We start from the raw sequence: 17073 nt of genomic DNA, 5'->3' as shown, positions 1-17073 counted from the left end.
TTACAGCACAAAAATCAATCATTTCATCAAATAAGCAGCTAACAAAGCTAATCTTTACAATGAAAAATTGCAAAAATAATCAACCATCAAGAAAAAAAAGGCGCTAAACGTATAAAGAGACGTTTAATAAGGGCTAGTGAATTGATTTCGCGTTACGAGTTCATGGCATGTGTCAAGCGTAATTGCTGATAAGATCATCGAACAAATCGGTTTTACAGTTGCCAGAACAGTGACTTTGTAGAGATTATTTTGTTATTGCTGCTTCCCCGAAATGTGCCGATCGCGGCTCTGTTTGGACATTAATCACTCAAACGCGGATGGATGGAGTGATGATTTATGTATGTCGTCCTTCGTCGGTATCGCAAAGTTAAAACGCTACGATTATGGCAATTTGTTCATGGAACAAATTGAATATCAATCGTACGCCTTTACGCATTTGGCCAGGTGGCTCTAGAAGGAATGGAAGTTATTTTTACAAGTTGTTTCTCACGCTTGTCGATCGCTGCTGTTTGGTTGGAATGCACAAGGCTGAAGTTGAAGTGTATGTAGAAGGAAATGTGACAAACAACTGCCACATGGTATACAAACTACTGCATCCCTTACTTTAGTAAAAGATAAGCCAAAAGGTGATAGTAACGTTAATTAAAAATCAACTCAACACGATAAAATCATAGATTTTTTTCCGACGATATGTAACTTAAATATATTCGATTAACTGATAAAAAAACTAAACGGGACATAATTTATGGGTTAAAAGCTCCCTTTTCAAAGCTCGATCAATTCCTGGCGCGTACTGCCTGCGAGCAAATAAATCAATAAATTGAAATCGAAAGGCAGGTTTGTCGGGGTTGGGTTCGATCGTTTGGAATGCATCGCGCCTTGACTGCAGATCGGCGAAGCTGAGGTGCGTCCATCAGACTTGGAACGGGGAAGATTTATTGATTTCGCCTTCCGGTTTGTAGCACAAAGTGGCACACACATACACGGGGGCAACACGAAATATGGTGCCCTAAGGGCACGTGCCACCCCAGCATGTCCAACTTTTAATGCCGATCAACACTCGATCTCGATCAGGACGTGCCGATGTTCTATCGTATTAAGAGTCAAAGTTGAGATAGGAAAAAAAAATCACTTATCGGTTGCATTCGATGCATTTGCAAGGGATGGAAGTAAAGGGGTGAGAGCTAATGCATTCCAGTTCACTAACCCAAGCTCCCCCCACCCCTCATTTGCTCACAATCGATAGGATCATAATTTCGGAAAATAGATTGAAACGCTCAATCGCGATCGAGGGCAGTAAATTAATCGCTTTAATGATTTAATGGCCCCCGGCCGGTGAACGGTATCTTTACATTTTTGGGCCCGTAGTAGTGCCGTAAGCAAGCCGTATAGCAGAAATCACTCACTCACAAGTGGACTCCAATTCTGAAAGGCACGCGTTTAGGAGTGCAAAACCACCAAGAAAGGTCCACGATTTGGCGTGACAGCAAAAAACAAAAAAAGCTACTAAAGCTCGCATAATGGCGCTACATCGGTTGCACCCTGCGCCAAGAGGCCAATTGGTACCTTCCAAAAATGGTACTCATAATTGATTTTAGCCCATTTTGCAAACTGCTAGTTTGCGGTGATAATACGGCACGCAACTTCACTCTCTATTAGAGTACAAACAGTACGATAATAGTGCTCAACCAAGTCTTTTGTTGGGAGTTCTTGTTTTTTCTTCTTCAAGATCAAATTTCTGATCGTTCATGAAGTTGGGATTGCGTTCTATGAGCGCATAGACGGAATAAAATCCGCCTGTCTCCCGGATCGCCGATGGAGCAAATGGCGTATTGCGCCGTTTTTCCTCGATCGCCTTTATGTCGCAGCTGTTGCGTCATTAGCCTGTTCTTTGGGGGTAATTATATGAATTATTAATACTATCGATGATGACGGGTGACGACCGGCTAAGGACGGGATGGACTGCTGTGGAACTGGAAACGCACAAGCGATGGTGAAACACGCCGACGGAAAAGAATTCCGACGAGAAGTTTCAAGGAAATTGATTGCTTTCGGAATGCTATCTGACGGTTCGGTGTGCCCTTTGGAGTTGAATGTGGAATGGCCCGCAAGGACAACATTTTTTTTTGTTCAATCCTCATGATAGATCATGACGTGTTACAAACACATACCATGTGTGTCATATTTGTTTCAATTAAAACGGTGTGGAAATGAATAAAAATGCAGCCGAGTGGAACATTGGAACGCTTAATTTGGTAATATTCTTTTAAAATAGTAATTGTTATTTTCTTCAATTGTTTTCCTAAATTCATTTAGGAACACATTTATGACATCATTTATTCCTGCTAGCGTAAAAAGCACGTGAATGTGAAAACAATATTTGACAACATCTCGTCAACGCTTTCACTCGCTGGCATTTCGCATAATTGCCGGAGACAGGTTAAATGAGAAACGATTCCACATTTTTGTTTTTCCTTGTTTTTTTTGGTTAATTGAACTACACATTCCTGCTGCTTGCCTGTCCGTTTAATAAGCTTCATCAGCTGTACGGTGATACCATATCAATGTCCATAATCGCAACTGGGCAACGGTAGCTGCTACGGGCGGGCACTTGTAATATGATCATTTGACAGGTTTGCTCCTGATTAAACTCCAAACCTGTCAAACTGCACAACCATCATCAACTCCCTACGGTTTTTTTGCTACTCGGAGCGTGGACTCGACTACCCAACATCGTCTACTCACTCGCTCGAAGTGTTGGTTCAATGGCGGCAAAACATTCCACTCCCAACTACCTACCGTGTGTGATCCAGCCGGGTAGAGATTAAAGGCTTTCTACTAACCGCTGTTTAGCCGACTCATTACAACCAGCAGTTTGTAGCAACATATGCAGGCGGCTGCGTGTCCGGCGACTGCTTCGCGCGACCAGAAGCGAAGAAGTCACCGGACACACGGAGGTGAATAACGCACCATTCGGGGTGCAGGAGTTTATGCGCTTGCTATGTAATTTCACTTTATCGCGCTTTATTTGTCATTTCAATTAATCGCCCGCTTGATTCGCACCCGAGCATACATGGCCGAACCGTTGCGGTCGTTTAAAAGCCAGCCCGGCGAACGTTCAAACCTTCACTCGTAAAACTAAGTACGAGTAGTAAGTGTCGCGAGGAAGGTTGGGATTATTTTCCTCTCACCGGCTTCTTAACCAATTGGCGAATGTACGCGATCAGCTCGAAGAAGGAAGCGAAGAAGATTTGCTTATTAATTTAAATTATCATTGGGCCCGGTACGGTATGGCAGTGAAATATGAGCCAGCCCGCAGGCATTGCCGGCACGATCGAGGAGAGATTCAATTTTACCGACCAGTTAACGAAGAAGCGAGTGAGTGAGATTTGTTTGAAGTCCGAACTCCGCGAGTGGAAATCGAGAACCACACGAACATCACCAATGAGCATTAAATTGACGGTTCGGTTTGGTAGCATAAGTGATCGCTCGACAGGGGGTGGTCTTCTTGTGCCTGTGTTCCGAAGGCGGTTGTACGAGGAAGTACCGTATCAGCCACGGTTCATCTGTACGTGTTTACCCTTACCACCCACGTGGCATGGCGAAATGATTCGATTCGTGTTTCGACTACTATCGAGCAGCATTTCCTAAAAAGAAAACCAAAAACAAAAAAAACAATTCCCAACAGAAGGTTTATTGATTGAGATGCTTTGATAGGAGTTGAAGGTTAACTTTCGTGGGTAGTTTTACCTTCAGTGGGCCATTTTGGGCAATATCTTATTTTCCTGATCGTATCAGTAGCTGCGCGGGTTTGGGAAATATGAAAATATTAAAAACAAATATTTACGAATGTTTAAGGTTGAAGAAGATTGAGGATAAGCACCAGAACAGACAAGCTAACCAGGTGCCAGGTAAGCAAATTTCCCTCAACGCCTCCAAAGTAGGATTCGCTCGAATCAAATCAAACTAATTTACTTGCAAGAGATCCTCTTCGAAGCTAATGTGTGTTATGACGTGATCGGTACGACTCCTACTCCCAGCTCGCCATTCAAGAAACGCGTGGCGTAGATTAAGATATAACGGGTCAGTAGCAGCAAAAGTGCATTAGTGACCGCGTCTGTCAGTTTTTCCAGCTTCAATGCACTCCCGGGAAGATGCATAATTTAGCTATTTTCTTCATCGTGTTCACTTCCTTACCTCGGCGCCATAATGACTCGGTCATTTCAGTGTAGATTATGTAGAACGAACGCGTCTCTATTCGAAGATCAATCCCCCCGTGCCGGAGTGGGGGTAAAATAAATACAATTTATTGAAATGATCTTTCCTTCTCCTCCCTGCTAGAGAGGTTTGTGAAAGTATCACATTAAAATGAATTAGTACGGCACGGGTGGAAATGGAACGATAATTAGCAGCAGCGGTCAGATCATGCCGATAACGCACCGAAATCACCGTTAGGACGGTGGGATGAATGTTTAATGGAAATTATTAGATACTTCAAAAATTGGATAGCATTCTAAATAGTTAAACGTTGCGAGAAATGAACAGCGTGGAATTGAAAATAGTTTTCCACTACTACTGCGCGCTAAGTATCGCGTACTAGTTGCGTTTTATAGCACGCTATAAATTGGAAGGTTATGGTATAAATAAATCATGCAGAGTTTGAAAGAATTCGAATCTGGGCGTATTTCCCTTGCAAGTCGATGAATAGTGGTGAGTGATCTTTATGAAGGTTATAACCATGTTTTATGCTGCTCAATGACACTGCGTAATGGCACCATATGGGCGGACCCGATATCATCCCCAAGTGCGACGCATACCAAAAAGCATCTCGATTCCATGTGCTCCACATAATGTCCTAAATTACATGCGTGGAAAAGCTGCAGTTTACAAACGTGACGATTTATTATTTTAATTTCTTTCCCCCATTTGGAGATTTGCTTGTTGAAGAAGTTGGGATGCATTTGCTTCCGATGCTATAACAGTGACAAAGGATTTATAATTGGTGCAAACACAGCTCGCGGCTGATGTCGTCGGCTGTTTTCCGCGCGGAACCGTATAAAGAGATGTTGCTAAAAATAATATCCAAAGCGCACATGCAACAAGATCGAGCACAAGAGCACTGGGTATTTCCAGTTTTAGCAAACGTCACACTAACTACTCTTCTGGGGTTTTCTCGTTTGAAGATCCCTCTCCAGTGCCACTAAAGTTGGTTCTGTTAAGTTGCGGGTGTAGTCGGGAAAAACACTTACTTGGCTTTTCAAAGGAAACACTATCGCTCCCGGAGAATTCGCATGATGTAAACGATCTTCTGAAGAGAGTAGGAAATAGCTTTAGCTTGTAATGTTTAAAAATAACGAACAAGGGAACGGATACCACCAGTCGGCTGGAAAAATGCACCGCAGGTTTACGAGTTCCCTCGGCGGGTGGTTAATTATGTTACATCAAGTACATTTAACGGCGTTTCTTCCTTTGAGCTATGGAGGACGATTGTTCATTCCTATTTGGAATCGTTCAAGGTGAACTCGATACGTCAATGCGGAAATCAATCGATTAGTGAACTTGGTTGGAAATGTTTGTTTCCGCCTGCGATAGTTAAAGGTACCGTAGGTAGCTTACGGTTTTATCCGTTGGCAGTAGTAAAGCGACACTTACTATAAACACATCAATCATGGACGCACTTTTCCTGGTAAAATCTTATCATTACAATGTTGCGACATTGTAACATCTATAACCCAAGGTGTTTTATGAAGAAACAAAAAAAGGCTTAAAAGCTTCATTCCGATAACGGGAGCTAGCGCCAGATTTCCAAGGATTACTGCTATTAATCCCAAATCGGACAGTATTCGCATTTATTTTATTATCTTATCGATAAGCAACTGGTTGATAAAAACGACAAATGATATAATACGATTTTGTTTCTATATCTTTCCTTTCCTTATAGGCGCTCTGTTAGTCGACCCGGGACTGTGTGGTTAGTGCCAGCCGACAGTTCGTGCGGGGAATTTAAACGAAAAAATCTCTGTGCTGTGCGCGTGTGCTTTTAGTTTTCCTTCCGTTGTGGTGTAAACAAATTACATGCACCCGCTCATCACACCTTCCATTAAGTTCTGGTAAATCATAGAAAAGCAGTCAGCGGGTTGATAACGCGTAAGATATAGTTCCCGTGCCCGTGACAAGCGGTTTCTCAATGTGTAATTGCGCTGCTCACCGATTGCATGGTGTCCTGGCCGTCAGTCTGTGTTGGTGAAACGTTAAAGATTTATGCAATCGTAAGATCGGAAGCTGCGCGTGTGAAGCTGTACGAGTGTACGAGCAGCTGGCTGTAAGATGAGTTATGTGCGCCACACCGCCGTAGTCGCCGTCTGCCTGCCAGTGCTTGTGATCGTTCTAGGGGTGCCAGCATTAGAGGTAAGTTGGTACACACGCCCATCTCATTCTGTACGCATGTTGGTTTTTGGAGTATTTTTTTTTCGGTTGTTGTTGCTTTGTTTTGAGGTTATGCTCCGTTTGCATTCGGTTTTTCGTCGGTTGTTTACACTAGCGGTGGTAAGCGGAGGAGGAGGGCGTCGAGTGAGGGCGAAGAAGTTGCAACGGTGCCAGATAAGAGCATCATCATGTTAAATGGTACACAAGACGGTATCCAGTTTACGATATTGGATCGTGGATTACTGCGATCCACGCTTTCAACACCACGGCAGCCTAGACTGGCAGATAAATGATCTTTAATCCTTTATCCCCTCATTGCTGGAAGAGTGCATCTGAAAACGTACACAAATGTTGTTCTAATGCAAATAGTAGTTGTAGCAGTAGTAGCGACAGCATTACTCCAGGCTTTTCCTGCTGTTGTGTTCTTCTCAACCAGAACTCAACCAGAACGCCATTTTCCACTTCGGTAATGGACTCAGCAGTACACCTTTAAATGGGTCAATAAATTTATGCACCTAATCATGTCCATTTGAGGTGCACGCGAAGCAGCATCCAGGCACGGCCCATGTTCTCACGGCCCCTATATAAATCAGCCATTGGGCCCGGGGATCATTTCGTGTTAAACATGATTGTTTTCGCGAGATTATCTCACCCGGTCGGTTTGCTGTTTCATTTCTCTTTAAATGTTTCGTGACAAGAGGAAATTAATTGTCACACGTTTTTTGTCTTTCTTTGCTTTCCTGTCCGTACAATAAAAAAGGAAACGCAGTTCGTGATGCGAGTTGAAATACAGAATTGCGGACTTGGGCAATGAATCTTGGCACCAACATCGCAGGACTGACGGCTCTGGCTGATGGTTGCCAGATGAACTTTTTTAATTATTCTTCATATCGAGCCGGAAAGCAAAAATGCGGCCAACCAATCGATTGGGGGGTGAAATGCTTTGCAACTGGGGAGAGGAGTTGGACGAATGGATCGCTTGCTTTCAATAAAGCCCACCATTGAAAGCAATGCATTGATGCAGCCGTGTGTAACGTAAATGTATTAGGCGAGCCGTTAGATACAAAAGGTCGGATGCACTCTGAGGTGGAAGTTCGTTGAACTTTACCGGAACACAACAGAACGTTGGTAAAGGTTATGACAACTAAAGCGCACCCCCTGTGTGTATCACTTTAATGTACGCACATGAAAAAGGGCGAAAGACTCATTAAAGACCCTGGCATTTTGTGGTTTTTACGTTTCTCGACTCCGATCCGAAGAAGATCGTTTGCCAAAAAAAAAAATAAAATAAACGGACCGCTCATTACTCAACGCAAAACTTTCTCTCGGTTGCTTTAATTACTGTTTTCAACAAGAAAATAATATAATGAATTGCACCTTTTTGTCCCAGACAGGAGAGATGGCGCACCTAGTGTGAAGGGAAGTACGGCCATAAGTCACGCCCGTGCTCAGACGGAAGCAACCATAAAGCTTGCAGCAACCCAGAGCCGACGTGTCGTCTAGAAACATGATATGCTACATTTAACCTGTCCCCATCAGGGCGCTTTTCCGACCGTCGTTTTCGTTTGATTGCATCAAATAGGTTTCCCATCCCTTTGGGGTGTGCGTTCAAAACGTTTTTTTCTCCCAAAAAGCCAGCTGTGACCACGATCGGTGACATCGGTCTCGTCTGTTGAGGATTCGTGTTAAGCGTAGTTTAGTGTCGCTTTTCCGGGTTTTGTTATTGTTATACTTCGTTGGGTTGTTTTTCCGTTAAGACCTCCGAAACATGCGGGTGTTTGTCATCGGTCTTGAGGAAAATGTGTCTATCTGTCAGCCGCCCGTCACAACAAGATTCAGCTGGAATTAGTGTGAGGTTTTTACATGTTCCCTCTGTTTCTAGCTCGAGTGTATGATCGTTTCCAGACGGTGGCGTTAAACGCCCCATTAAAAAGGGGACTGATTTGTGTTGGAAAAGTTGAACAAATTCTTCCTAAGCCTGTTCTGGTCTGGTGGCATAATGCACCGCTTTAACATGCTGTAACAAACGGGAGTTACAACGGTGATCATTAAGGAAGGGAATCGATCGATCAATCTGACTGGTACATGCAACAAGAAAAAAATCGATCACAATAGCTCCTAAGAGGACTTTTGATATTTTCCACATGAAGTGTTAAGCGGGCAGAAAACTTTATGACAAATGGGGTGACCTTAACCGGAACCGCATTTACCTCTCCGCCCAAAGGTCCACGAGTTCGCTTTTTATGATCCGATCCAATTAACATCACCGTAAGGCAAGATGTTCAGGCTGTTCAAACGATTGCGCGAGTCGATCGGGTTGTTTATATTGGTACGTTGCTTCAAGGAAAGGAACCTACTTTTTATGAAGATGTTGCAATGGCAGAACAATCAACAACCGTACCGCAGCACACGATCTATCTCCAAAGGTGCTTCAGTATCGTGTGGCGGGATTGTGCTTAAATCCTACTCTCGTTGAGGCAGATAAAGTGCCTGAAAGTCCATGAAGGTATATGACGGATTGATGGGCTTTTATGTCCGTGAACGCGTGTGATATTATAAGGGACGAATTACAACGCGGGTTACAAACAAGAACTTATATTTTACTTAAAACGTGGATAAAACTTGCGTACACGACCGATCGCTTGGGCTCCGATTGCGCCATCCCGAATTCTCCCTTCGACGCCGAAGGACCGTTGACCTGCCGAGCCCTCCTTGCACGACTACATCGACACGTTGACAGCTTAGCTGTCAACGGCGAGCAACTGGTATAATAAGGCTCGGCCAGGCTGGATCACAACATCTCCCCCTCTTTAATAAAGCCGATACGCGTCGAACCTACGCGGGAATCTTCTAAGCCTAGAAGATCGGCGTGGTGAATGAATCGGCGGTCGATCACGGATGGTCCGGGATGAGGTTGGCTCCGGACTGACAATGGAGTGAGGCTGCGACGATATCAGCGGTTCTGCCGAAGGCACCTCGTCAGGCGATGCCCGTTGATGATCAGGAGAGGAATTTACGTCGTGTGAACTGCCTACTAGGAAGTCCAACGGTAGATGGTTATCAGCCGAATAGGTATCGAGACGTTGGCCACTAATTAAACGTTTGCGAAGCTGGTTAATGTGCCGTCTATGCATTTGCCCGTTTTCACTCTCGATCTCGTACATAACGTTGCCGATTCTTCTAGCAATCTTACCGGCAATCCACTTCCATCGATTCCGGCAGAACATTTTGGCGAAAACAGGATCACCGCGTGTAAATTTTCTTCCGTAGTATGGCTCTTTCACGTCTGACGATGACGGCGGTCTTAGCAACTCTAAAGTTGTTCTGATGTTTCGACCAAGCAGTATGTCGGCCGGCGTACGCCCGTCAAGGCCAGGATGCGGTGTCGATCGATATGATAGAAGAAAGATTTCCTGTGCTTCGTCAAGAGAAATCGTATCTGTTCTAATTTTCCGTAGGGCACGCTTAAAGGTATCCACGAATCTCTCTGCTTGCCCGTTCGACTGTGGATGAAATGGGGCCGTAGTAACATGCTCTATGCCGCTGTGTATGCAAAATTCACTAAACGCTTCGCTAGTGAATTGCGTCCCATTATCGCTGATTAACTTGTGCGGCATACCGAAACGTGCGAAAATGTTTCTCAGGATCGAAATGGTAGCAGTTGCGGTAGTAGATGACGTCTTCACGATTTCCGGCCACTTAGAGAATGCATCGACAACGATTAGAAAATAGTAACCGTCCAGTGGTCCGGCGTAGTCGATATGTACACGCTCCCATGCTTTTGACGGTTTCGGCCATGGCTGTGACTCGACGAGGGGAGGTGATTTAGCAGCTGCCATACAGGACGAGCAGGTGGCTACGCGGTCTGCTATATCGCTATCCAACGCAGGCCAATATATATAGCTGCGTGCTAACGATTTCATACGCTGGATTCCTGGATGCCCTTGGTGGAGTTGGTTTAGACATCGCAAGCGTAGCTTCTCAGGGATGACCACTCTCTCCCTAAAAAGAATACAGCCTCCTACACTAGACAAAGCTTCTTTTCTGTTGTAGAAACCCGATAGGTCTGTTCCGTATGACTCATTGCGCGGCCAGCCTTCACGAATATATTTTTGTACCTTGCGCAGTAAGGGATCAGTCTGTGTGTGTTGCTCGACATCTCTGAAAGTAAGAGGAAATGAGTAAATAGCATTCACCACAACAGATCTTACATCATTTTCCAATTCGAGGCTGGCTATGACATATTCGGGTTCAGGCTTTGCATGATTCCTGATCAGCCTGGACAGTATGTCAGCATTCCCAAAATCGCCGGTGGGTACATATTCGATGGTGAAATCGTACAACTGCAGCGTCAGCGCGAAGCGTTGCAGCCGATTTGCGGTGTACACTGGAATGCCTTTCTTGGAACCGAAAATTCGTAGCAGCGGTCGGTGATCGGTTTGAAGGCGAAACGGTCGACCGTACAGCATCTTGTGGAACTTCGTTACGGCAAAGATGATGGCTAACCCTTCTCGATCTATCTGACTGTATTTTTCTTCGGCTTTGGTTAGCGCTCGTGAAGCATGCTGTACGACTTTAGTTGTGCCATCCGGAAATCTGTGCGAAATGGTGGCACCCAATCCGATCGATGAAGCGTCGGCTGCTACGATGATATCCGCATTAGGATCATAATGCGTGAGAAGAAGATCCGATGACAAAATTCTCTTAAACGCTTGGAAAGCCTTTGCGCACTGCTGATTCCAATCAAACTTGTTTCCGTCTTTTAACAAGTTATCCAGCGGATATCTTAGTTCTCGCATTTTAGGGACAAACTTGCCATAATAATTTATAGCACCCAAGAAGGATCGCACGCCGCTTATATCGGTGGGAGGAGGAAGATTGGTTATAGCCTCTATTTTAGCAGGGTTTGGCCTAAGACCATTACCATCAATTACGTGTCCGAGGTAATTTATTTCCTTCATCTTTAATGAGCATTTATCAGCTCGGATGGTAAACCCATACTCCTGAAGGCGGCGGAATAGTTTGTCCAAATTGTCATCGTGTTCTTCTTCCGTTTTGCCTCCGACCACGACGTCGTCCATGTAGCCCGAGGTTCCTTGAAGTCCTGAAAGCATCGCGTCCATTATCTGCTGGAACGCGGCTGGGGCTACTTTGATGCCGGGAGGAAGGCGGTTGTAGTAATACAACCCACGATGCGTGTTTATGGTTAACAAAGGTCGATACTGTTCGTCGATCTCGACCTGCAGGAAGGCATCGGAAAGGTCTATTTTGCTAAACCATTTACATTGCGCCAACTTAGCGAAAATGTCATCGGGCAATGGGAGTGGATACTCATGCGATTGGAGCGCGGAATTCAAACCTGTCGAATAATCTCCGCAGATTCGAATTTTTCCATTGGCCTTCCGGACAACCACGATAGGTGCTGCCCATTCCGCATGATCAACAGGGGTGATGACATTCATTTTCTCCAGCCTATCTAGTTCCTCGTTGACCGTACCAATCATTGCATACGCGACTGGTCGTTTATTGCAAAATACCGGACGAACGCCTTCCTTCAGCTGCAGTTTAACTCGTGTCTTGGTGCAGCGCCCGGCACCTTTGAAAACCGCTGGGAATTTTGCTTCAAGATCCTTTACGAAAGGACTGGATCCTAGCATGTTGCAAAAAACATCCATAGGGATAGAACCGAGATCGAAAAGTTCGATCATATCAGCGCCAAAAAGCTTGAGATCGGCTGGTGTCACCCGAACGGTAGCATTCAAGCTTTTCCCTGCAACCATGATTTCTGTTTCAAATTCCCCATCCAGCTGAAGCGCATCACCGGACGCTGTTTTTGCGGAAACACTCGCTGGAGCTAATGAAGGCTGACCTAAAAGTTGCCATAACGGGCGACTTATAACGGTGATATCGGATGCCGTATCTAGCTGCAAACGCACATCCTTTCCGCAAATCCTTATGCCGATGAATTTTCGCCATTGGTTGACCTTGCAAACATTAACCGTCACAAAACGTGTAGCTACCGAAGTGCGCTTTTTAAAATTACCGAACCTTTTTCTGCGTCTTGAGGTATTGCAGTAACCTTCGCGATGCCCACATTTTCCACAATCGTTACATTTGTGAGAGCCGTATGAGCACTCTCTCACCCAGTGTGGTTCACCGCATAACCAACAGGGCCTTGTTGGCTTAGCAGATGACGTTGATTCATTTGGCTTGTATTGCGAAGGTTTGTGTTGGTGCGTAGCGGTTCGGTCAGTTCGAGGCAACGCACTTGGCTTCGTTTTCATGCTACCTTTGTGTACTGCTAGGACCTGTTCGTTTGTTTTCGTACCGATCATCACGCTATCCCCTTTTACATGCTTTAGGCGGCGGCATACGGCTGCCAAATCATCTAGCGTGACGTCATTTCGCTCCTCGACACGTGCGAGCAGTCTTGTTCGGATTTCGGCATCAGCTTCGTCTTTCAACCCACACACCAATATCAGGCATTTAAATTGATGCTCGGTCATCGCTGAAAAATTAAAATCAACACATGAACGGTTCACGCGACAGATGAATGCAAGGATGTCTTCTGAGCGCGTTTTAGTCAATTGCATACAATTGTATCGCTTGCTCACGGTTGATTCCTCGCTGCCGAAAAGTGATTTTAAAATATCTACGGTCTCCTCGAACGGTACATCTCGCGGACAACGAGGCAATATGTAGTTAGAGTATCGTAAATGCTCCACTGTGCCCAGCTTCCGGAGTAACAGCCGAACCTTAGCCGCATCGTCGAGTCGGGAGGCGTCCTGTTTGAATAAATCCTCGTGACGTGCATACCACGTTTCAAACGTTGCGCTGGATTCAACCTCGTACCGAAACTCCGTCAAACTACGCGCCAAGGATTCCATAATAAGCTCGGGCTGTTGCGGGGTAAAAGGCTGCTGTTGATGCGAGGATTCCGGATTACACTGCGTCGGCCGTATTTGCATCATCTGCGACATCATTTGCTGCTGCTGGGACATCTGTTGTTGCATTAACTGCAACATCTGATACAACACTGCACTTTCCGGGTTTTGGGTTAACGATCCCGGCTGCTGAAACGATGACGCTCCGCTATACTGCGATGGCGGCGGTGGGCCTTGCGTCGGAGGAACGAAAAGATGAGATGGACCAAAGGGGCCGGTGCGCGTCAATGATGATCTCCGCGCATCGTCTTCGCTCGCATCAGATGCACCGTTATCGTTGGTGCTCATCTTTCGCTTTTTGGTCGGTGGGCGCGGAATTTTCGTTTAACAAACACGATGGACGTTCACGAGATAAAATATGCACATTAAAATGTTTATCACAAAATAGTTCGGTTTTTTTTTTCTCGTCGCCAGTTTTATGTCCGTGAACGCGTGTGATATTATAAGGGACGAATTACAACGCGGGTTACAAACAAGAACTTATATTTTACTTAAAACGTGGATAAAACTTGCGTACACGACCGATCGCTTGGGCTCCGATTGCGCCATCCCGAATTCTCCCTTCGACGCCGAAGGACCGTTGACCTGCCGAGCCCTCCTTGCACGACTACATCGACACGTTGACAGCTTAGCTGTCAACGGCGAGCAACTGGTATAATAAGGCTCGGCCAGGCTGGATCACAACATGGGCTGTGGCCTATTGCCATCTTTGGTTTGGTAGTGCACCGGCATAAGGCGATGGAAAGTGACCTCGGGGGACAAGAATGATTGAGCTCGGCAACAGAAACTGAGCCGTTCTGAAGATATTCCAATTTGGGAGTGTAGGAGATATATTTCACCCACTATGGATCGGTTTGGAGCAAAAGGCATTGAAGAGAATCAAAAGCTTCTTATATATTTCTGAGGTATTTACACTATATTTTATATTATCCGTAAAGTAGGTACCTTTAGTAATATAAAACGTGCGAGAATTTCTTGATGATCTTTTACGTCAAACCAATGCGGATTCCGTGGTTAATTTTTCTTTAACCTTACCATCATCACTTTTCCACCAAAAACCTGTTTTTGTTCCGTGTGGAACTTTTGAGGTCGTGCTGCGAATGTTTCAGTTTCGGTCCATTAATGAATAACAGTTGCGTATTAGTGATGGGAAAGTTTCCCGTTTGACTTTTCTTACTCTTCGCGAATTGAATTCGTTACCATTTTCCGTAGTGTGAATTGTTTTTCTTTTTTTTTGAAATCATATTCAGGCCAATGTCCTTAACAGCGGAACAGTGGAAAACCATCTGTTAAGAACAACAATTTGACTAATTGTCCACTGGCGAGTTGTATTTCTGCAAACGATCACTCGTTTTGGCCCAGCGTGCATTGCGATGCCATGGGAAAAATGGGAAACATTTTCTGGCTGGGCGCAATTTAAATTGAGCATGATTAACGTACCATGCGCAAATGCGGACGGGAATAATTGTGGTTAGACGCAACACGTCAAAAACAGTTTTAGCCAATCATCATAAATAAAAAGCAAAACAGAAACGTGTTGGAAGATTAATTTCTCGATATTCCTGGGTGCCTATAATATCGTCCTAAAGAGAAATTTATTTACCACTGCAGGTTGTAACATTAGGCGTACTTTCCCTTTTGTGTAAAGTTTAATGAGATGAATGTTAAACATTTTCTAAAACTTTAACGTACGAAAAAAAAATGAACTACAACACGATCGCAGGTGTATTTTGTCTTTCACCACCGTAAGAATAGTTTCCATTTCACCTTGCGCTAAAAACAAATCACACAAAACTTGTCTAAATTATCGAAAGTAGCGTGAAATTCGACACATCACGGGACACCAATTAGGGATTTTGTTGTCTTTCACTCCAGCTCATCTCTGTCTCTCCCGTTGTTTGATTTATCTGCCATACGCAAGCGATCGCCGTGAATTATGGGATCAAAAATCAGAGGCCAACATGATGCCGTTACACCGGGCCAGAGGTTTTAATTTAAAGCCCCCAGCACGTTGTCTAAGAACGATTGGGGGAAGAGATTTATTTAGTTGCGCCAGACAAATACTCCTCCATAATTAAGTTTATTCGAATGTTTAACAACACACGGCCCCCGGATGCATTTTCGGATGTTTATCAGCCGTTTACTAGCCTTGATTGACAGGAGACTTTCCGTTCGGGGCCCATGTCTGTTTATAGGTTTTAGTAGTTCTGTTCGCCTTCCGTAAACTATCTTTAATTATTTTCTTACCACGACACATCGACATGTGCCTTTGGAACAGCAGGGTGTGTTTTAAGAATAAACAAAGAAACATTGTACCTTAATGGCGGCGCTAATTTGTTGTAGGATTTGTTGGGTTTTTGGTAAAATTTCATAAAAACAAGATGCTACTTTTAAAAAAAAAAACATTTATTTACGATGATTTATCTCTACGGTTAAGCGGTATTTAACCTTTTCCAGGTATTGTTGATTTAAGATTTCCCAAAGCAAAGGATAAGCACACAATTTATCACTTTTTAAACGAATGCCCAGCGAATAAATCTGTCTCTGAAGTTCGTTTTAATTATACGATCGTGCAAATTATTGACAGCGTTCGGCAACGTTTCGTTTTCGGCGTGCCATCATTTAGTGGCAAAGATGGAAAAATTGTCCACGCATTAAGCAAAAAGGCCCGGCGCAACTGTGTTTTTCAATAAATTTTAATGCTAACCACAGTGCGGAGAAATGGTTCCATAAAATCGATCGTTTTGCCCGTTGAATGTTGGGGTAGGTTTTGGAAGATATTCGCGCAAGGATGCCATTTTTCATGATCTTCGTGCTGTTGTTTGAGTGTTTTGTCTCGTTTCAATTGCTTTATCTTTATCGTGTGCGTGCTTTTTTGGAATATGTGAGTTTTCAAGAATGTTAAATACCTGCTGACTTATCGTTTTGCGGTGGTGCCGCGTTTTTTTCTCCAATCCATACTCGAGAAAATGATTTATCAAAAGAAGGCGACTGTTTTTCTTCACGTCTGTCTTTTTTTTGCTGCCCGGTACAGAAGGGAAAAAAAGATTTTGTTGAACTCGCGCGCGCAAAAAAAAAAATCTTAATTTATCGTCAATGAATTCCCTTGACGGTTGCTTACACGTAGAACGTGGTGAAAAGTACGTGCGAAAAAAGCACCACAAAGCAATAGGTAATGATGTTGGGCAATAAATACAAATAAATAAATACAGCTCGCAAAATGTACGGAAACGGTTACTTTATGACGTTTTCATTTCGGATTCGTTCCACTCGATGTTGTAATGTGTGATGGGTAAAGTGGAACTCTTGCCGAGCAATACCAATTTGTCTTCCACATTGTGTGGAGTTCTTTTTTTTGTTGGTGCTTTAAGCAGATGATGTTTACAACTCGGTGCGCATTGAAAACGGGCCAATTGAACACTAAATTATGGTTTAAAAAAAAAAGTTAAACTCGTTGTTTGTGTCCAGTACCTTTCCAATCGATTTTTATCATGAATTATCCGCCAAAGGGTTGTAGAATTAAATTGCGAACCCGTTTCGTAACCTACTTTATGTTGTGGACGTACTGGGGAATCTGAGGACAATAGAAAGATAGTGTTTTTGGGGTTGGAAATAACGGTGATAAAATTAAATTAAATACTGTTCTTTCGTTACGGTTTGATAAGCAATCCAGATGCTCACCTACGAAGCAGATTAGACGAAG

The 17073-nt window shown here is 44.1% G+C and overlaps 1 protein-coding gene across 1 annotated transcript in view; it reads left to right on the top strand.

Moving 5' to 3' along the window:
- LOC125770641 (uncharacterized) overlaps positions 1-17073 on the top strand; it is a 40160-nt gene that overhangs the window by 5188 nt on the left and 17899 nt on the right. The window contains exon 2 of the mRNA XM_049440534.1: positions 5942-6408. Within this exon, the coding sequence (XP_049296491.1) occupies positions 6328-6408 (81 nt within the window). The 5' untranslated portion in view covers positions 5942-6327. The remainder of the gene's footprint in view (positions 1-5941; positions 6409-17073) is intronic.

Source organism: Anopheles funestus, chromosome 3RL, assembly GCF_943734845.2.
Source record: "Anopheles funestus chromosome 3RL, idAnoFuneDA-416_04, whole genome shotgun sequence".
NCBI lineage: Eukaryota > Metazoa > Arthropoda > Insecta > Diptera > Culicidae > Anopheles > Anopheles funestus.
This window is presented reverse-complemented; position numbering and strand designations above follow the sequence as displayed.